General features: G+C 44.7%; 1 protein-coding gene and 1 long non-coding RNA gene across 4 annotated transcripts in view; one reads left to right on the forward strand and one right to left on the reverse strand.

Moving 5' to 3' along the window:
- Positions 1-11,626, reverse strand: part of LOC310750304 (merlin-like) — a 28,885-nt gene extending 17,259 nt beyond the window's left edge. For 2 of the 3 annotated variants that reach the window (XM_083588186.1, XM_083588187.1), the window contains exons 1-6: positions 11,320-11,626; positions 7,906-8,056; positions 6,901-7,026; positions 5,374-5,496; positions 3,456-3,539; positions 334-402 (exon numbers count right to left, since the gene is read on the reverse strand). In XM_083588186.1, the coding sequence (XP_083444312.1) occupies positions 334-402; positions 3,456-3,539; positions 5,374-5,496; positions 6,901-7,026; positions 7,906-7,995 (492 nt within the window). In that variant the 5' untranslated portion in view covers positions 7,996-8,056; positions 11,320-11,626. The remainder of the gene's footprint in view (positions 1-333; positions 403-3,455; positions 3,540-5,373; positions 5,497-6,900; positions 7,027-7,905; positions 8,057-11,319) is intronic. The other variant, XM_083588185.1, reaches the window with a different exon arrangement.
- Positions 7,034-7,761, forward strand: LOC310750331. The gene is made up of 2 exons (XR_014542056.1): positions 7,034-7,368; positions 7,610-7,761. It is a non-coding gene; the product is annotated as an uncharacterized lncRNA (long non-coding RNA).
- Positions 11,627-16,809: the final 5,183 nt, after the last annotated feature.

The following is a 16,809-nucleotide window of genomic DNA, read 5'->3' on the forward strand; positions in this document are numbered from 1 at the left end:
ACAAAGAGTATAAAACAATAAAATTATAAAAGCAACTATTTAAAAATAATTCCGGCAATAAACTAACAGCGGATCAAAACATAAATCAATATTTTGCAGGCGCTAGAAAGAGTACAGTGAAGGCACTTTCCTGGCGTCAATAGGCAAAGAGTTCCAGCGTGTAGGTGCTACCACACTAAAAGATCAAGTTCTTGTTGCAGCAAGTGGCTATTTCAGAACTGTCCCAGGTCCTGAAATCCCAGTCTGCCCCCCTACCTGCCCAACTCCACCAGCCTACTCTGGCTGCTGTTGTTGGTGGTGGTGGTGGTCTTTTTTTAAAAAAAGGAAACTTACTCTCTTTGGTAAAAGCTCCTCTGGAGCCAGGAAGCCCGGCTTGTGCAGGTTTGGGTCATAGTCACCATACTGTAACGCAAAGAAGAGAAAGAGATCAGGAAAGGCGGTGACCCTTTCACAGAACATGCCATGAAGGAAGTAGCCAGCTAGGAGGAAAAAGCTTGCTAAAAGGGTAACAGCAGGGGGAGAGGATGAAGGCAGTTCATGGCAACAAATGAAATGATATTTGTCTTCAATCCCAACACATTCCCCAGGGAGCATATTAAACCCAACAGATATGAACTGGTTCAGCAGGACATCACACTTCCAATGAACATTCCCTCAGGCATTTGGGGTTGGCCACTGTGGAAAAGGGATGCTGGAATAGATGGGTCCCTTTTGGCCTGATCCAGCAGGTTTCTTATGGAACCTACAGGTCCAGAGGCAGTCTATCTAGATTTCTAGGTTCTTTGGGATATTTGGCTTCTAGGATAAAAGGATACTGGACTAGATGGGCCATTGGCCGGATCCAGCAAGGCTCTTTTTTTTTTCTTCAAAATTTTTATTAATTTTCCAAACAACAAATACAAAAAGAAAACATCAAAAAACAAACAAGCAAGCAAACAAACAAACATAGATCCTATATTTTAAATAAGCTGGCCATAGCTAGTGTTCGGTTGGAATGATTTGTTTAAAACTACGTTTTATTCATTTTTTGATAGAATCTTAAAGGTAAAGGGACCCCTGACCATTAGATCCAGTCACAGACGACTCTGGGGTTGTGGCGCTCATCTCGCTTTATTGGCTGAGGGAGCCGGCGTACAGCTTCCGGGTCATGTGGCCAGCATGACTAAACCGCTTCTGGCAAACCAGAGCAGCACACGGAAATGCCGTTTACCTTCCCGCCAGAGCAGTACCTATTTATCTACTTGCACTTTGACGTGCTTTCGAACTGCTAGGTTGGCAGGAGAGAGAATCTTACAATGTATTAAAAAAATAGAAAGAAAGAAAGAAAGTTATACAACACAGTCCCCCACTGTTCCCAAGCCTCCCTGGAGCCGTCGGGGGAAAGGGAAGGTCGCAAATATAAGACACACTTTAACTTTTCACTGTCAGAATTTGGAAAAACATGTGGCTTATATTCAGGCCAATATGGTACTTTTTAAAGTGGTACACGGCTTCTTAAAGTGGTATTATGCTGCTTTAAATGAATAGTGTAGAGGTCTAAAACACTGACCAAAAAAAAATCTATATCAAGGTAGAAAATATGTAAATTTAATCTCAGAGAAGCCGAGGTGACCAACGCGCAGTGAAATCACAGTCAGGGAGGAGGCTGCACCAGACTTCCATGTCTTTGGAGCCTGCAGAAAGCCTGCAAAACCAGAAATGTCTGCAAAAGAACTGCTCTGCCACAAACCAACTAGCTAGAGAGAGTCTCTTGAAAACTCTCCAAAACTACTTAAAGGACAACGACATGGATGACATAACAACCCCCCTCCTCTAGGACACAATGAAAGCAGTCACCAGAGGAGCCTGCATAAAGGAGAGGGCATCCCTTAAAAAACCAAAGTCAAAAATTGGTAAATTATAACAAGACATTACAACCCTCTCACCACACTACAAATAGGAGCCAAAAAACTCCTTAAACTCTTCTACAAAAACAACAAACCCATACCAACACAAGAAATACAAGACAAATTAGAGGACTAGTTTGCTAACACACAATCAACTACATGCCTTCTTAAACAATCCAGCAGTAAAATCAGCAGCCACTAGGCCCTTGACCACCTTCGAAAACCTTTTCCTGACACGGAAAAGAGGGACACGGCAAAGGGATGGTATCCATAATATACAGAATACTGTTCCCAAACCCCACAAACCCCCTTGATGCAATCAAAGAACAATGGAAGCATGACAGAGGCTACGAAACTAACACCACCCAATGGGCTAGAATGTGGTCTAAACCTCCCTTTAATGTCAGCCAAAAGAAGGGGACTCACTCTGAAACTCACTTACAGGTGGTACTTAACACCACAGAAACTGGCACTGATATGCCCAGGGACCTCACCAAGATGTTGGAGAGGTTGTACCTCCACAGGCACATACTTCCACATGTGGTGGGGATGCCCTAAAATCCAACCCTTCTGGATAGCAGTCCTACGAGAGATATGCAAAATCAACAGGTATTAGAGCTCACCCCAGAACTGGCCCTACTGAACATCTTCCAAGATCAGAATGAGCACTCACATTATACATAGCTTATAACCCACCTAATCTCAGCAGCCAAAAGCCTCAGGGCCAAACACTGGAGAGACCTGTCAGGAGTAAACATGGACCAATGGTATCAAACTTTATGGGAAACGACCTAACTAGAAAAGCTAACCAACAAACTGAAACTGACACGGGGACAAACAGAAGAGGAGCCTTCACCCCAGTATGGCCCCCCTTTATCACATACACAGCCCAACACAACAAGAATCCACCGACAGCATACAAATCAATCTGGTTTACCTGACCCAACAAGCCTTTCCCCCCCTCACAAATGCAAACGAACCCCACTGCAGCCAGCCACAGACAACCAACCACACCCTGCCCCAACACCTCTCACAACCAAGGAAATGTAAAAAACGAATAGAAAGAGAACATACTCAGTTGACGCTGACACAAAACCCCACACTATGCAAAAGAATATAATCCTCCCCACCCCACCCCTGCTCTCCCCCCTCTTCTTCCCCAACCTTATCCTGTATTCAACCCTAATGTCTCACAACAAATGTAGCTGATTTGTAAGATAGACTGTACAACCTGGAAAAAGAGACAAGGCACGTACTTTTGTAAACCAAGAAAATATTTAATAAAAATAAATTTTAAAAAAGAACTGCTCTGTTTTTCGCCCTCCTGCAAGCTCTTTGAATTAGGATATGTTCATATACCTTCTTGCATAAACAAGCTAAAAAAACCAGCCAACACCCAAAAGAGAAGAAAACAAGGTGCCAAAATCACCCCATCCTGTTTTCCAGCACTGCTTTAAATGGGTGCTTTCCTGCATTAATTAGCACTGTGTGATTAAGCAAAAGGGGTTTTTTTTTAATGTTGTTCTGCAAGCAATAGAAGATGACAACCAAGCAATTTCAAAGCCTCACCTTGGCTTGAACAGCATAAGACGCTAACAAAATTGTAGCCTCAGGAGAGCAGTAGATTTCTTCATCCAGTATTTGTTTCTTAACCTGGGGGGTGGAGGCGGAAGAAGAGGAGAGAGAGAAATCCAAGGCTTAGACAAGCTTGAAAACAAAGCAATACATGCCCAGACTTTGTCTTGGCACATGAAAAGTAACCGTTAGCCGAGTTATAAGTGGGAAAGAAAAGAATCTCTGGCAGCAACTGCAGATTTGTGAGCTGTACCCAAGAACATTTCAGGCTGTCAATTACTCTTTTTTTTAAAGCATCATTGCTAACTAAGGAACGTTCAAATGCTACCCTCTCGCCACATACAAAGCTGCTGGAAGTTAGAAAATAAGCACTCCTGTGAAGCGTTAAACCAGGGTCAGCAAACTTTTTCAGCAGGGGGCTGGTCCACTTTCCTGCAGACCTTGTGGGGGGCTGGACTATATGGAGGGGGAATGAACGAATTCCTATGCCCCACAAATAACCCAGAGATGCATTTTAAATAAAATCACACATTCTACTCATGTAAAAATAGCAGGCAGGCCCCACAAAGAACCCAGATATGTATTTTAAATAAAAGAACACATTCTGCTCATGTAAAAACACACTGATTCCTGGACCGTCCAGGGGCCGGATTTAGAAGGCGATTGGGCCGGATCTGGCCCCCAGACCTTAGTTTGTCTACCCATGCATTAAACCAAGAAGGGTCCATCTGGCTCAACATGGAGTGGTCAGTGAGAAATTGGACCAAGAAATATCTCTCAGGACATTAGAACTCATGGACATGAAATGATGCTGAAAGCTGTAAGATTCAGGACAGACCAAAGAAAGGCAGGTCAGAGTTCAACTGTGGAATAACAGAGTTTCACTGATGGCCACCAATTCTGACAGCTTTAAAAGAGGATTGGATAAATTCATGGAGGAGGAGAGGGCTATCAATGGCTATTGCCATGGCCGGAGGTAGCCATGCTTCTGAATACCAGTTTCTGGAAACCTCAGGAGGGCAGAATGCTCTTACATTTGTGTCCTACTTGCAGGTTTCCAACAGCCATCTGGCTGGCCACTGGGAGAACAGGATGCTGGACTAGATGGGCCCTGGGCCTGATCCAGCAGGCTCTTCTTGCGGTTTTAAAATATTAGTTTCTCTAAGCACACATCGGTCTTTCTCCTCCATCCAAAAGTGCACGATCAGAGTTCAAGGACACCGCCAAGCGAAAACACCCGAGGAGGGTGGAAACCCCACTGAGAGGTGTGGCTGGAGAGGAAGTGTGGCCAGACTTCCCACTCCTGCTTTAATTTAATCTGTTCATTTGAATGCCTTGAAGCACCCAGCTGCCTATGCACGCTCTCTCTGCCCCCGCTCCCCGTCCCCAATTATTCTGCTGCAGGTGCGATGTCTGATTCTTAACCGTCAGGAACCTCTGCAAGTTCTAATGCGTCGATTTCCTCACCCTGCTCCCCATTTTGCATTTCTTTTGGAACAGGAAAAAAAATAATTACAGGCGAATTGCATTCCTCAAAGTCAAGGCAAGCCAAGGCTGGTTTGAAAGAGAAGAAAATGAAAGTGCAGGTTTTCAGAGATGAAAGGAACCAGGGGAGGGGGGGAGGCAGCCTTTAGGTGCCTTCGCCTTTGCAAAACAGCTCAACACAAATAATTGTCAAGGTGATCTTGAAAAAAAATATATATAACAGCAACAGAAGAAAAACCTTTCACAAGGAAAACTGCTCAACCCAGAAAATTAACTCTTCACAAGCTCTCGCCACTGACAGGAGGCACAGCGTGGAAGAATAAGCAGACAGTGATTCTAAAACCTAGGGGCCAGACACATCAAACGCCCAGAAGGTAACTACAACAATTCAAAAATCAACTTTAAAATAAAAGAAATACCTTCTGACCTGCAGGAAAAAGAGGTGTTGGGTGATCTCCTGCAGAAGTTCCTCTTCAACTTTCTCAGGGTAAAATTTTGCTAAAAAACAAAATCTGATGGGATCTTCCTTGGGAATTTCCTGATCCAGAACCTGTTGAAGAACAAAGGGAATCGGTTTTAAAGAACATTTAAAATAAATGAAATCTTACATTGTTCTTTATAAGGTTTATATATTTGTAAATTCATGGACTTTTAGTATACATGTGTATTTTAAATATTGGGTTTGATTATACAGTCGTACCTCGGAAGTAGAATGGAATCTGTTCCAGAAGTCCGCTCAACTTCCAAAGCATTTGGAAACCAAAGTGTGGCTTCTGATTGGCTGCAGAAAGCTCCTGCAGTCAATCAGAAGCCACGAAAGCCCCGTCGGACATTCGGCTTTCCAAAATAGTTCGCAAATTGGAACACTCACTTCTAGGTTTGCGGTGTTCGGGAGCCAAAACATTTGAGAACTAAGCTGTTTGAAAACCAAGGAACAACTGTATTTATAGAGGATAATGTTGGTAATACTGTATTCTAATATTTAGAATATTTATGAACTTAGACATTTTATATTAATAGATTTAATGTATTTACCACTTTAGGGATTATAGGTAGAGATAAAGATAGTGTGGGAATCATTAGATATGTTCCTGAGCATCCCATTGGCCATGCTTGCTGGGGGTGATGGGAGCTGTAGTTCAGCTACATCTGGAGGGATTAAGGTGCCCCAAACCTAATATATAGCACATATATATAGCATTACATGGTGAAAGAGAGAAGAATTAGTTACACGTGTGCCTTTTCAACTTCCTTTTCCTTCTCTGTGTTTTAAAGTATGTTTTTGAGAGTATTAGAATTCCTTTTTGTAAAGAGAGAGTAATATGGACAGACAGACAGACAGAAAGATGAGCAGCTGAGCCACTGTGCAACGACAATACTTTGCCAGGAACACATTTGGTTGCTTTAGGCAAAGCCCTGCTCTCTTTGAGAAACCCACCCACCAATCTGCAATATATACTGGCCCAGTTTGCAGCCAAGATCAGAAAGTGTGGTGGCTTTTCTATGGCTACACAGTGAGATGCAACAGGAAAGGGCTATTGTAACTCAACGGTAGAGCATCTGCCTCTATGCAGAAAGTCCCAAGTTCACTTCCTGGCAGCATTCCCAAGTATAGACTCATAGAATTGTAAAGTTGGAAGGGACCTCCTGGGGTCATCTAGTCCAACCCCCTGCAATGCAGGAATCACAGCTAAATAATCCCTGGCAGATGGCCATCCAACCTTTGCTTAAAAACCTCCTCCAATAAAGAACAGTTCACCATGTTCTGGGGTTGTCCGTTCCTCTGTCAAACAGTTTTTTATCATGCTTCCTAATACTTAGACGGAATTTCATTTCTTGCCATTTGAATCCACTGAATCGGGTCCTATCATCTGGAGCAGCACGAATCAAGCTTACTAAGGCTTTCTAGATTGCCATGCAAGCTGTTTTGCAAGCTTAAGTTTAGCTTCCAGACCTTTTTATCCATCTTCAACCAGGTGTTCATTCCTTTGATAGAGTACTGCAAGCCAAAGAACCAGGATTCCCGCAGGCCCAGCGCACGACACGCCTGGTCAAAGAGGTCCTTCCCCTTCCATTTCATCTACAAGGAAGAAAGACAGAACATCAGTGGGGAAAACCAAGAGAAACTCGACAGCCTGGTTTTTAGAAAGGGACGACCCACTCCGTTGCTGGCCTAAGAAGAGAGAAGTCAAACAGTGCAAGCAAAGAAGAGGCGTATCTTGTCGTGTGCGGTGCAGAATTCAGCTCTGTGGAAAGATCAAGTTCCTAGCCCTTATTGTTGAAAGCGTGTGGCCAATGCCAGAAGCCCGGAAAGGGCAAGCATATTGGTCAAAGGGCTGCAGCAACTCCCTTAGAAGAAAAGATTACAATATTTGGAGCTGCTCGGATGAGGAAAAAAGACAAGGAAGGGGAGGATTTGATAGTTGTGTACAGTGGTACCTCGGGTTACATACGCTTCAGGTTACATATGCTTCAGGTTACAGACTCCACTAACCCAGAAATAGTGCTTCAGGTTAAGAACTTTGCTTCAGGATGAGAACAGAAATTGTGCTCCGGCGGCGCGGCAGCAGCAGGAGGCCCCATTAGCTAAAGTGATGCTTCAGGTTAAGAACAGTTTCAGGTTAAGAACGGACCTCCGGAACGAATTAAGTACTTAACCCAAGGTACCACTGTATAAGATTATACCCTCCAGCCTGGCAGCCCTCACCTCCTCCTGCAGGAGTGAGTTCCATAGTTTACTTTGTCTGAAGAAGCCCTTTATTTTGCCTGTCCTGAATCTTCCAGCACTCAGCTTGTCCACAAGTTCTAGCATTATGGGAGAGGTGGAGAAAAAAAAATTCTCTATCCGCTTCCTCCATTCCAATGCCTAATTTTATATGCAAACCGTAAAGTGTCGATGGAAGCATTTCTGCACCTCAATTTTGGCCTTTTTTAAAAAAAGAAAAGAAAAGCCACTTACCTCGCAGCTAAACTCCATTTCGATTTCCATCGTTATAACTTTCACCTTAAACGTTTTTGGCTGCTTCCTCTTCAGCCCCGTGATGGACATATTTTTATGCCTGCAGGGAAAGCCACACAAAGGATGCCTGCAATCCAGTGCAAACAAGCAGCTGCATGAAAAGAACAGATAAACAGCATCAACATCAGGGCAGTCCTAGCCTGGCTCTTGACTCCCTAATAAGAGTGCACTGTAGTGGTTAGTGTGTTGGACTAGGGCCTGGCAGAGACCAGGGTTTGAATCCCCACTGGGTCATGAAGCACATTTGGTGACCTTGGGCTAGTCACAGAATCATAGAACTGGAAGGGGCCTCAGGGTCATAGTCCAACCCCCTGCAATGCAGGATTCACAGCTAAAGACTCCCTGAAAAGATGGCCGTCTGACTTCTGCTTAAAGACCACCAATGAAGGAGAGTCCACCACTATCTGAGGGAGTCCGTTCCATTGTCAAACAGCTCTTACAGTCACTGCCTCTCAGCATAACCTAATGCAGAAGGTTGTGGTGAGGATGAAACAAGATAGGGAAAATACTACATACGCCACCTTGAGCTCTTTGGATAAATATATCCAGAAACATATCATCCTTATTTCTGCCCCCCCCAAAAAATAATAATAAAAAAGAAATGCAATAAATAAATAGGGGGTTTTTTGGGGGGGGAGACTTCTCTCTCCTTTCTCCACACTGCATACTTTTATAAACTTCAATCATGTCCTCTCTGGAAGGCGACAGTGGATGAAAGGTGAGGAGAATGAAACTGGCACGGCAAATCAGTGTACCTCAGGCAGCAAATTTCAGAGCAGCACTAAAGGGCAGCAGATAAGGCAAGAAATAATTGCCTATCCTATTCTTGCCCGCATAGGGGGTGACATTTAAATGTTCTGCCTCTCAGCATCAAAATGTCTCGGCCCGTGGGCCAAGGTAATGAGAGATGAACAGCAGATGCACTTCACAGAGAATTTGCCATAGGAGCAACGCTGCTTCCCTTTCAAGTGTAGGCAAAAGGTGAATCGCATCCCAATTTAAAATTTGGAAGGGCTGCAAGGAGCCAGGTTTTAAAATGACTTCATGGGAGGGATCTGTCCCGGTGCCCTCAAGCTGACCAGCCCCTGGTGTGGTCGGTGGTGGCAACTGATTGATTTAAGGTTTGCCTTTCTATTCAAATGAAGAAGAAGATAACCCTAGTCTGCTAGGACAGCTGAATAGCTCAATGAAGCAGAAAGCCATCTAGTTTCTCTATCTCTTCTTACACCACACCTTGCCCCCAAGGGCCATTTGCTTTGCCTTTCTATGAGCAGTCTTGGAAAACATATTTTTGTCAAAGCCTTTGCCAAAGGAGTTCAAGGCCTGAGGGGGACATGGCTGTTATCCCCTTCACCAGTTGCTTGTTGCCACTAAAGTTGGGCGAACCTGTCAGTTTCCCCCATTTTCATTGTCCCAGTCTTAAAATCAGTTCTCCTCATTTCCAAATCACTTTGAGGGTTGTTTGTTTGTTTGTTTGTTTGTTTGTTTGTTTGTTTGGGGGGGGAGGGAGTCCTTGTGAAAATGCATTGTTACAATTGCCAGCAAAGGCCAAAGTTAAAAACAAGTTTGAAAATCAGAACATAAATAACATCGACCAAACTATGAACATGAATTAGGTAAAAGGACCCCTGACCATTAGGTCCAGTCGTGGCCGACTCTGGGGTTGTGGTGCTCATCTCGCTTTATTGGCTGAGGGAGCCGGTGTACAGCTTCCTGGTCATGTGGCCAGCATGACTAAGCCGCTTCTGGCGAAGCAGAGCAATTTACCTTCCCGCCAGAGCAGTACCTATTTATCTACTTGCACTTTGACGTGCTTTCATAAAGGAAGGTAAACGGCATTTCCGTGCGCTGCTCTGGTTTACCAGAAGTGGCTTAGTCTTGCTGGCCACATGACCCGGAAGCTGTACGCCAGCTCCCTTGGCCAATAAAGTGAGATGAGCGCCGCAACCCCAGAGTCGGTCACGACTGGACCTGTTTATCGGTACCTATTTATGTACTTGCACTCTGATGTACTTTCGAACTGCTAGGTTGACAGGAGCTGGAACCGAGCAATGGGAGCTCACCCCGTCACAGAGATTCAAACCGCCAACCTTCTGATTGGCAAGTCCTAGGCTCTGTGGTTTAGACCACAGCGCCACCCGCCAAAACCAACAACAGACAAAGCCAACTAAACCTAGTTTTGTCCCCATCCTCCTCCCTGCTGAGTTCTACAGGGGAAATGCTGAGACTGGAGGAAGACATGGAGGGCTATTGACAGCTACTAGCCATAAGGTTTGACTAGTCCTTCACAGTAGTCCTGCCACCTCCTGGGCTGGGTGTAAGCAGGAAAGCAGGCAGGAGGTAGGCTGAGGGCAGACTGAGACTGGTAAGGAAGTGCCCCGTTCACTCTAAAAGACCAGCCTTTGCTTGCAATGGAACAAGGATAGCCAATGTGGTGCCCTCCAGGTGCGGTGGCTGCCAGTTTCCATGGCTTTTCTGGCTGCAAGGGCTGATGGGAGTTGTAGTTCAAAGCAACTGGATGACACCAGGTTGGCAATAGAGATGCTACAGCAGCAACACTACCAGTGCAAGCACATCCAATACCCAGAGCACGGGGGAGGGGGGAGTGTTCATGCAAAGAGAGAGAACATGCAACGTGTGATATTTTTTTTTTTTCATTAGCAGAATAGATATTGAAGATCTAAATGTTGCAAGGACCAACAGCAGTTGTAGTTCAAAGCATCTGGAGGTGCTTTTTAGTTTTATTTATTTTATAAAAAATAAAATAAATATATTTTATTGTTTTATTGTGATTTTGTAAGGCAGATTTTGGTTTTGCCACGCTTTCTTGTTGGAGTACCAGTTGCATTTCTATGGCATGTGGATTCTATTCCCAGGTTCTGTACACCACCCCAAAATCCTTCAATGAACAGTGGTTAATAAATATTTTAAATAAATTAATACAGTGACCAGCCTCTTTCACAGCTAGAATTCCCTCACTTATTTCCTTGTCCTCCTGCATTGCTGGTCACTGCCTGTATTCAACCCAGAGAAATCTAGCCCTCTGCCATCCTAGACATGCTCAGCTGCAGAGTTGGACCCATAGAAATCTATGAGGCTTACTTTAAAGTAGACGTGGACAGGATTAAACTGGAACCAAACACATTTTTTTAATGCATAAATCACACGCTGAAAAATACATGATTACACACATACACACACACACACACACACACCCCTCTACACTTTTATTATGTTGCTTCTTAAATCTTTTTCTTTTCCTTTCCGTTTTGCTTTGATTCAATTACAAGGATTTGCAAACAATTTAGCGGTTTGAATGACTTCCCAGATCCAAACAGCCGCTTGCTTGCTTACCTCTCTCTCTTGTTATTCCTGGAGGCTGCAATTCCACAGCAGGAGAGTCAAACTGGATTCTGAATTTCTTCTCGGAATCAACGTTTTTTAAAAAAAATAAAAAAGAAGCATTTGTTTGTTTGTTTATTCTAAAGGTTGCATTTTGCACAGTCCACGTTCACATCACCACATTGCAAAAATCATAGCCAGGGGCTGATCTAGCAAGGGGCTTCCCTTCCCTTTGTCTCCTCCACGCTGGAGCATGTCAGCTCAGCTGCCGGGGAGAAAGCGAAGAATTTACTTTCCCAGGTGATGGCAAAAGACGTCGAGCCGTTTCCTGCCTGGGTGCCAGCGAGACTCCTCCTCCTCCCGCGCTGGGGATTTCTAAACAGCAGACACTGCAGGGAGAGAAAAACATAAACCTCTCACCATAACCCGCTGGGATCCAGTGCATTTGTGCGGTGGAGAAATCAATTTCACCATTATACTGTATTAACCAAAACATCAGAAGACGATGCGTAAGCTTTCAAGTTCTGCAGAGTTCTTCGTCAGGTAACATAAAGCAGGAGGTAGAAAGGGAGAACATTCATATTATTTTTCCTCTACTCTCTTAGCACCCTGTGTAGGGTATTGCGTGATGAAGATCTCTGCAGATCTCAAAAGCTTGCTATTTTTTGACGCTCTCTTTGGTACCGCTGTGGTCCATGTGTTGCTAGCCTCAAGGCTGGATAACTGCAATGTGTTGTGTGTGGGGCGGTCCTTGGGCCTGGTTTGCCAGCCCAAGCTGCTGCAGAATGCTACTGATCTGGGTTTAAAGTCCTAGTACTGTACAGTATTAATTTACAAAGCCATTAACAAATTAGTTCCAAGGATCGCCTGAACCCTTACATCCCAGCCTGGTCACCAAAATATTCTGAAGGAGTGTCATGGGTCATTCCCTGAGTTGGCAAGGATCATTTGACAACAACTAGGAGTGGAGCCTTAATGCCATTAGCCCAGTCCTGTGGAACACTCTGCCACTAGAGATTCAGCTTGGACACTGGCTATCTTCCTTAGCCTGACCACACACCAGAAAATATGCATGACTGAAATAAATGTGTGCTGCATTTTGTCCATCCCATTCCTCTCATGGGAAATGTGGAAGGTCCTTGGGGCAGAGATCTGTCCTCTTCTACTCTTCTACTGTGTGAAGCGTTGTATGCATTGATAGTGCAGAAATAACAACAACAGCAAAAGCAATCTTGTTGCACTTTGCACAGTAGTACTGTATCTGGTATTCTTTGGCTGTTTGGCACTTTGCGGGGTGCGGGGTGCTCTTATTCTGAAGGGTCTGAAACAGTACAGAATGGATCAGTATAAGGCAGCGGAAAGTCCTGGGTTCCATCTCTCAGTAGGGCTGGGAATGTCCTCAAATTTTGGAGGGCTGATTCCAGTTAGTGTGCACAGCACTGAGCTAGATGGTCTGACTCAGTGTAAGGCAACTTCCTTTGTCCTGTTTGTCCTCTTCTGATGTCCTCCTGGCTCAGGAACGCTCATGTTGTGTAATGCATTTGTTAGGCTTTGAGGTGCCTCAAGACTCTTTGCTGTATTCACCACCTCACGGAGTTGTCGTGTGAAAGAGAGATGAAGAAAGCCCTTGGAGGAAGCCAGTGATCAATATATAAAGAAAGTTCAGAGCACAGTTAAACTATGGAACTCGCTCCCCCAGGAGGCAGTGGTGGCTATCAACCTAGGTAAAGGTAAAGGGGCCCCTGACCATTAGGTCCAGTCGTGGACGACTCTGGGGTTGCGGTGCTCATCTCGCTTTACTGGCCGAGGGAGCTGGCATACAGCTTCCGGGTCGTGTGGCCAGCATGACTAAGCCGCTTCTGGCGAACCAGAGCAATGCACGGAAACGCCGTTTACCTTCCCGCCGGAGCGGTACCTATTTATCTACTTGCACTTTGACGTGCTTTCGAACTGCTAGGTTGGCAGGAGCAGGGACCGAGCAACAGGAGCTCAGCCCGTCGCGGGGATTCAAACCACCAACCTTCTGATCGGCAAGTCCTAGGCTCTGTGGTTTAACCCACAGCGCCACCCGCGTCCCCGCCTATCAACCTAGATGGCTTTAAAATAGGGATTGGACAAATTCATAGAGGGCAACAAGGCTATCAATGACTACTAGCCAGGATGGCTTTGCTCTGCCTCCACAGCTGGAGGCAGCAATGCTGGAAACAACAGGTGGGTATTCTTGTGCTCGAATCCTGATAGGGGGTTTCCCATTAAGTGCATCTGGTTGGCGAACAGGATGCTAGACTAGATGTGCCATTGGCCTGATCCAGCAGGCTCTTCTTATGTTCTTATCCAGTGCCATTTTTCTAGAAGAGATACCAGAACTTACCATGAACACCTCTCTTGTTCTCATATCATGGCAATGGTGCCCACCTGAGAGCTGCCGGAACTGAGTTTCCAATGTTTGTGCTTAATTAAAAACTCAGCCCACCCACCCCAGTTCTTTAAAGCAGTGGATTTTCAAATGAAGATGCATCCCGAGGCGCCTTGGAGGCTTATCACAGATTCCTCAGTGCTTAAATTTCTGGAGGAAGACACACTTATCTAAAAGGTGGCATGTTCTGTCTTGATCAAACATTCCCTGAGGGAAGAGGAGAGTGGGTGGGCGCATGCAAAGGTTGGACTCGCACACATTATTTGCCCGAGAAGGGACCAATGGTACCCCCAAGTCCCAGGATGGGTTGCAGTATTAAAAATAATTTACAACAGCTTGCAACCATAAAAATAAGGTGGGTCCTAAAAACGTACACCTCAAGTGTCAAAAACCAGGATAGAGAGGGCCATCTTCAGCATTCACTGGAAGCTCTATAATGAACTATTTGGGGAGGGGAGTTCCACAATGTAGGAGCTGCCACAGAGAAGGCCCTCTCCTTGAGCTTCTGAGGGTGGAGTGATGACACCCAGCTCTACCTCTCCTTTAAATCAGAACCAGCGAAGGCGGTGAAGGTCCTGTGTGAGTGCCTGGAGGCGGTTGGAGGATGGATGGCGGCTAACAGATTGAGGTTGAATCCTGACAAGACAGAAGTACTGTTTTTGGGGGACAGGGGGCGGGCGGGTGTGGGGGATTCCCTGGTCCTGAATGGCGTAACTGTGCCCCTGAAGGACCAGGTGCGCAGCCTGGGAGTCATTTTGGACTCACAGCTGTCCATGGAGGCACAGGTTAATTCTGTGTCCAGGGCGGCTGCCTACCAGCTCCACCTGGTACGCAGGCTAAGACCCTCCCTGCCTGCGGACTGTCTTGCCAGAGTGGTGCATGCTCTAGTTATCTCCCGCTTGGACTACTGCAATGCGCTCTACGTGGGGCTACCTTTGAAGGTGACCCAGAAACTGCAATTAATCCAGAATGCAGCAGCTAGACTGGTAACTGGGAGTGGCTGCTGGGACCACATAACACCAGTCCTGAAAGACCTGCATTGGCTCCCAGTACGTTTCTGAGCACAATTCAAAGTGTTGGTGCTGACCTTTAAAGCCCTAAACGGCCTCGGTCCTGTATACCTGAAGGAGCGCCTCCACCCCCATCGTTCAGCCCGGACACTGAGATCCAGCGGCGAGGGCCTTCTGGCGGTTCCCTCATTGTGAGAAGTGAGGTTACAGGGAACCAGACAGAGGGCCTTCTCGGTAGTGGCGCCCACCCTGTGGAACACCCTCCCTTCAGATGTGAAGGAAATAAGCAGCTATCCTATCTTTAAAAGACATCTGAAGGCAGCCCTGTTCAAGGAAGTTTTTAATATTTAATGCTGTACTGTTTTTAACACTTGATTGGGAGCCATCCAGAGTGGCTGGGGAAACTCAGCCAGATGGGCGGGGTATAAATAATAATAATAATAATAATAATAATATATTATTATTATTATTATTATTATTATTATTATTATTATTATTATACCAAGAAGGCCCCTCTGCAGATCTCAGCACCTACGAGAGTCTTTAGGGAAGAAGGTGGTATTTCAGATATTTAGGGCCTGAGTCATTTAAGGCTTTAAAGACCAACGTGAGACCTTGAATTGGGCCTGGAAACAAACTGGCAACCAATGCAGCTGTTTTAAAACAGGGGTTGTATATGGGATCTAAATGGAACCCCGGACAGTAATCTGTCTGCTGTGCCTGCATCATGGACCAACTGAAGTTTCCAAGTTGTCTTCAAGGGCAGCTGCACACAGAGCACATTGCAATAAGCAAATCTGGAAGCTAGCAGAGCATGGAGTACAGTGGCCAAGTCATCTCTGTCCAAAAGGCGTCACTGGTGGCAAAACCAGCTGGAGCTGAAATAAGGCACTGTTAGTCACCAAGGCAGTGCCTTTTTCTGTAAACCACTTGGAGATTTTTTATAGTAAGCAAATGACAAATCAAATAAATAATAGAAGTAGTCCTGTATCTTATAGCATTAAAAAAATTGCGAGTCACCCATTGAACATGTGATACAGGGCTGCCATAAAAATATGGCTAATGAAAAAACAATAAATTAGGGCACCATGAGGAGTGTGCCCTGAGAGGCTCATTTTGGGCTCCTGTTGACAGATTTAATTTTTCAGCTAGTCAATTTATGTACCACTTCATATTTCAAAATAAATCTCAAAACAATTTACAAATCCCAACAAAAAGTACGGTAATTCTATAAAAGAAACACAGCACAATTTCCACATTCAAAACCAATGGCTACTAATAATTACAATCAGAAGTCCACATTTTAAGTTATGTAAGTAAATAAATATGCACATAAAGAAAATGACTAAGAACTACAAAAAACAAATTGTTCACAAAACATCCAATTATATAAAGGTGCACAAAAATGTAATAGAATTACAATAGATCATAAACATTTCATTACAAAAAAACGCACATGTAAAACAACCATCAAGTCCATTTACTGACACATTGATGCAGATTGTTAAAATTCCACCAGGGGGAGAGATGGGAAGCAGGGCTCTCTACATCAGCTCTGTTAAAAGACCAGCTGCAGCAGGCATTTCCTACCCAATATGCACCGTGGTCATTACAGGAACAATTGTTTAAGAATTGGAACCTGGGATTGCTTTCCCCCTCTTTCCTCCTGGCAAATCAAAAAAAACAAAAAAAAAATTTTCCCTTCCAGTAGCACCTTAAAGACCAACTAAGTTAGTTCTTGTTATGAGCTTTCGTGTGCATGCACACTTCTTGTGTATCTGAAGAAGTGTGCATGCACACGAAAGCTCATACCAAGAACTAACTTAGTTGGTCTTTAAGGTGCTACTGGAAGGAAAAAAAATTTTTTTGTTTTTTTTGTTTTGACTATGGCAGACCAACACGGCTACCTATCTGCTCCTGGCAAATGGAAGGGGAAGAAATGGAGCAGTGAGAGATTTTACTTTCTAGGGCTCCATGATCACTGCAGATGGTGACAGCAGTCACGAAATTAAAAGACGCCTGCTTCTTGGGAGAAAAGCAATGACAAACCTAGACAGCATCTTAAAAAGCAGAGAC

Source organism: Podarcis filfolensis (assembly GCF_964270895.1).
Source record: "Podarcis filfolensis genome assembly, chromosome: 15".
Taxonomy (NCBI): Eukaryota; Metazoa; Chordata; class Lepidosauria; order Squamata; family Lacertidae; genus Podarcis; species Podarcis filfolensis.